The sequence below is a fragment of the Talpa occidentalis genome, unplaced genomic scaffold (genome assembly GCF_014898055.3).
Source record: "Talpa occidentalis isolate TD23 unplaced genomic scaffold, MPIMG_talOcc4v2.1 talOcc4.15, whole genome shotgun sequence".
Lineage (NCBI taxonomy): Eukaryota > Metazoa > Chordata > Mammalia > Eulipotyphla > Talpidae > Talpa > Talpa occidentalis.
The window spans coordinates 7,485,585-7,490,181 of record NW_023601543.1 but is presented as its reverse complement, the minus strand read 5'-3'; the positions used below and the strand labels follow the sequence as shown (position 1 = coordinate 7,490,181).

At 49.8% G+C, this 4,597-nt stretch overlaps 1 protein-coding gene across 1 annotated transcript; it reads right to left on the bottom strand.

Moving 5' to 3' along the window:
- Positions 1 to 316: 316 nt before the first annotated feature.
- Positions 317 to 2,290, bottom strand: LOC119246432 (SWI/SNF-related matrix-associated actin-dependent regulator of chromatin subfamily D member 1-like). Its single transcript, XM_037512793.1, has one exon. It carries the CDS (start codon positions 2,288 to 2,290, stop codon positions 317 to 319), a length of 1,974 nt encoding a protein of 657 aa, XP_037368690.1.
- Positions 2,291 to 4,597: the final 2,307 nt, after the last annotated feature.

The window sequence follows — 4,597 nt, the reverse complement described above, 5'->3', positions numbered from 1 at the left end:
TCTGGCCACTGGCAGTGCCAGGGAAGGCCACAGGCTCGCTCTCTTGCGCCGCCGGGGGGCCCATGTGGCCGAGGGGCAGGCCGAGGCACCCAGGGACTGCCCGGGGCCACAGAAGCTGGGGCGTGGGGAGAAAGGGTCGGGGTGGGAGCGGAGAGTCACGGGGTTCCGTGAGACAGAACTGCGGTACCCGCTTCATCCCGGCGCCGTCCTGGCAGCAGCGGCAGCCTCTGGAAAGGCCGGCGAGCCGCGGCCAGGGCTGGGAGGCACAGGTGCAAGGAGAGCCCCCGGGCAGTCCGTCGGGGCTGCGGGAGAGGTCCTAGGGGTTCTGGAAGCCCAGCGCTTCTTCCAGTTCCTGCTGGCCCTGCTGCAGCTTGGAGTAGAAGTACCGGCACACGGCCTCCTCAGCCCAGGGCTGCAGGTAGAACTCGGCCCGGCGCTCTTCCTCCGCGGTGCCCTCCGCGTCCGGCCCGGCCTGCAGCTCCTGGCACTGGGCCTGCAGCCACTCGTTGATGAACGCGTGCGGGTCCGAGGCGAAGCTCAGCATGAACTCGCGCTGCGCCTTCAGCGCATTGATGGCCTCGATCGTGTCGTGGATCTTGCTGTCCAGGGCCAGGATGTCCTGCTGGACGGCCGGCGACAGCAGAAGAGAGTTCATGTGGGTGCTTAAGGCGTCATCCACTTCCACGTCGATGTCGTAACAAGCCAGCTTTTTCGGGTGGTTGGCGTCCACCCCGATGATGTAGTGGATGACGACGGGCTCGGGCGGCATGAGCAGCGCGTGCAGCCGCTCCGGGATCTCTGCGAATCTCAAGCGCGGAGACTCGAAGATCTGCCGGAGGTACGGGTCGCAGACGATGAGCTCGCGCTCGTGGGGGTCCTGGAGCGCGTGCGTCTTCACATACTGCCACAGCGCCTGGATGATCACCGGGCGGGTCTGGGTGTGGATGCCCAGGAGTCGAGCCAGGCGAGGGTCCAGCTTAAACTGCGGGGGCACGTAATCCAGCACCAGGATGATGGTGCACCACACGCTCGCGTCCCCCGGCCGCCTCACCTGGAAGCCGTCCGCCTCCTGCGTCGTGGCGGTCCGGTGCCACTCCACCAGGTACCTGTCCGGGCCGTACACGTCCTTGTCCAGCTCGATCACCAGGGACTTCAGGAAGGACGAGAACTTCCTCTTTTGTTTGGCGCCATAGTACCTGGACGCCGCCGCATCCTCCAGGAGCCGGCCTTCCACCCGCAGCTCCCAGGAAGCCGCTGACCCTTCCCCGTCCTTGCAGTCCGTCTTGGGGCGACTGAACGTGTTAGAAATGAAAATCCGCAGTTTCCGCTTTTCCTTGACGGGGCGTTTCAAAGCCTCCTGGATATCGAGCCACTTCCTCGCGGTAGTCTGGTCCAGCTTCCTTTCAAAAGCCAAGAGGTCCATATAGGTCTGGGATTCCGGAACCAGTTCAAGCACCTTTTGAGGCAGAGTTCTGTCAGCCATCTTCTTTTTCTTTGCACTGTGGTTTCGGCCTTGGACCATCTGCTGCTGGACTTTCTGGGGCGTAAATGGGTCCAACTCTGACATAAATGGGTCCAACTCTGACATAAATGGGTCCAACTCTGACTGGGAAGGGCCAGGTGGGGCTGGAGGGAGCTCCAGTGAGCTCAGGGATGCCACAGGGGTGTCCGTGGGGCATCCCTGAAGCATCATGTGGCTGAGTGACATGGGGGAGCCCGTGTGGGATCCATGAAGCATCCTGTGGCTCGCTACCACATGGGAGCCCACGTGGGTTCCCTGAAGCATCATGTGTCTGGCTGCCACGGGGGAGCTCATGGGGGCCCCCCGAAGCATCATGTGTCTAGCTGCCACGGGGGAGCCCATGGGGGATCCCCGAAGCACCATGTGTCTGGCTGCCACGGGGGAGCCCATGGGGGGTCCCTGAAGCCTGTGTCTGGCTGCCATGGGGGAGCCCATGGGGGGTCGCTGAAGCGTCATGTGTCTGGCTGCCAGAGGGGAGCCCATGGGGGGTCTCTGAAGCATCCCGTGGCTGGCTGCCACAGGGGGGCCTATGAGGGGTCCCTGAGGCATCGTTTGGCTGGCTGCCATTACACTTGGTCTCAGAGCGGCCTCACTGTGCATCAGGAAGTAGCAGAGTTCCGGGTTGGGCGCCAGGCTCCTCCGCATGCCCATTTGCAGGCAAGGTCCCAAAGTCTGATCCTGGATCCGGCTGGCCGGAAGGCTCTCCGCTTCTGAGGCTTCAGCACTGGTGCTCGGAGTAACTGACTGGAAACCCTCTTGTGCCGCCATCTTCCTCAGAGCTGTTGCTGTAGCTGCACAAAGAACCGGAACCGGAAGTCACCCCACCCCCTCACCTTTCCCCCACCCCCCACCCCCTCAGCGGGTTCGGGGCAACAACTGGTATTCTTAACGGAACATACACTACCCAGTCACTTCTGACAGATAATCAGGATGTGTAATTCTTTTGCTGTCTTTGAAATTATTTTAAGGAGCCACATTTCACATATCATATAATTCTATTTCATACGTGTACAAGCAATCCAATGATTTTGGGGCATATTTAATCAGTTTAGTAAAATCACCAAAACCGTCATCGTAAATCAGTTTCATAACATTTTTTCATTACCCCAAAATGAACCTTCACGTACATTTACTATTAATCTGTTACCCACCACCACCACCACACCAGGCAACTCCCAACCATCTTTTTATCTTTATAACTTTTTGATGATATTTCATAAACGGAATAACAAAATACAGAGTCTTTTGTGTCTGACTTCTCTGACCTAGCATACAGAGATGCGGAAGCCATTTCTTCATTTCTTTCTATGACTGAATAATATCCCATGGAATGGCTGTGCCACATTTTGTTTATTCATTCGTAAATTGATGGACATTGGGTTACTAATGCTTTTTAGTCATTATGAATAATTCTGCTGTGGATATGTGTTAAAGTTTTTGTGCGGACATTAGGAGTGGGATTTCTGGGTCATGTGGGTAACATTTTGAGGAACTGCCTAATTTTTTGACAGATAAAATGAGTAATTTTACATTTCTACCAGGAACATATATAGATTTCTGTTTCTCCAACCCCAGATATTGTCTTCCTTTTTGAAAAATTACAGTCATTCTAGTGGGTGTGTCTTATAGTGATTTTTATTTGCATTCCCCTCATGACTAATTATGTTATCTTTTCACATGTTTATTAGTCAGTACACATATTTTTTGGTGAAATATCAACTCAAATATTTTGGCCAGTTTTTGATACGATGGTTTTTGTTTGTTTGTTATTTATTAAGGTGTAACAGACTTTTTGTTTTTGTTTTTGGTATATTCTAGATATGTCCTTACCCAGATATGTGTTTTGCAAATATTTCCTCCCTTTTTTTTGCATTTCCTTTTTTTTAAACTTTTTAATTTTTAGGTAATTGTATAGTATACAATACAGAGAGAACCCATGCATTTCTAGCCCACCTTCACAAATAAGGATGTTGACATTAAAGTCATAAAACAAAACATTTCTATATCACAAGGGGCTTTTATGTTCCCCCTTTTAAGCCACATCCATTGTCCTTCTACTCTGTCATTTCCTTAGCCCCTTAACAGTAATGTGTTCATTTGCTGAATATTTTCTTTGTGATATGTGCCTTAAAAGACACTTTCAAATTTAAGATCATTCCCAAGAAGTTTGGAGCACCCGTTTTCTTTCTTTCTTTTTTAAAAAGATTTATTTATTTATTTATTTATTTATTTATTTATTTATTTATTTATTTATTTATTTATTTATACGAGTACTGGGTACAGTCAGAAGCACGGGAGGGTGAGAGAATTCACCAGAGCCAGATTGGGGAGCAGAACAGGCAGAAAGACCGAAGCACACTGCTGAGGGGAGCAGCGGGCGAGGCAGGAGGGGTCTGCGCACCATGTGGGACCCTCGCTGGTGGCCGGGGATTGAATCGATGCTGTAGAGGCTGCTGGCAGCTTCTCAGCCCGGTGCTCAACCGCTGCGCCACCAGCGAGGCCCTGGAGCGAGCACCCATTTTCAATATTACCATTGTAGCCAATGTTTTTGGAACTCCCCCAAGTTTATTTTTAATGAAATTATTTTTTTGTTTTTATTTTTATAAACCAGATTCTGCCATATGACTTCAGTGTGTTCAACTTCAGTATCAGAGACAAAATGAAATGACTGCCCAATTTCCTTAGGGAAATCTCATAAAAGAAACAATTTGTGAAGCCATTAGACATAGCATTATGATAAATCCTCCAAGATACTTTAAATCAGTAATTCAGGGTAGCCAGCTGAAACAGAAAGAACATTAGATGGTACCCACACTGCAGGGTAACCTTCTCCCAAATGCATCAAAAGCTTTATTTTTCTTCAGTACTCTAATCCAGTCTTAATCAGTCTAGAATATCTCTTTTTCATGAATTGCTACAAATATACTCTTCCATTAATCAAAGAAGTCTCATTTGTAAATCTGAGACAATGTACATAGGAGAATAAATGCTAAACTTGATTGAATTAAGTAAGTAAAATTAACAAGTAAAAAGACAACTATTCAGAAAATTACAGCTTTAAATTAATTTTCTTTA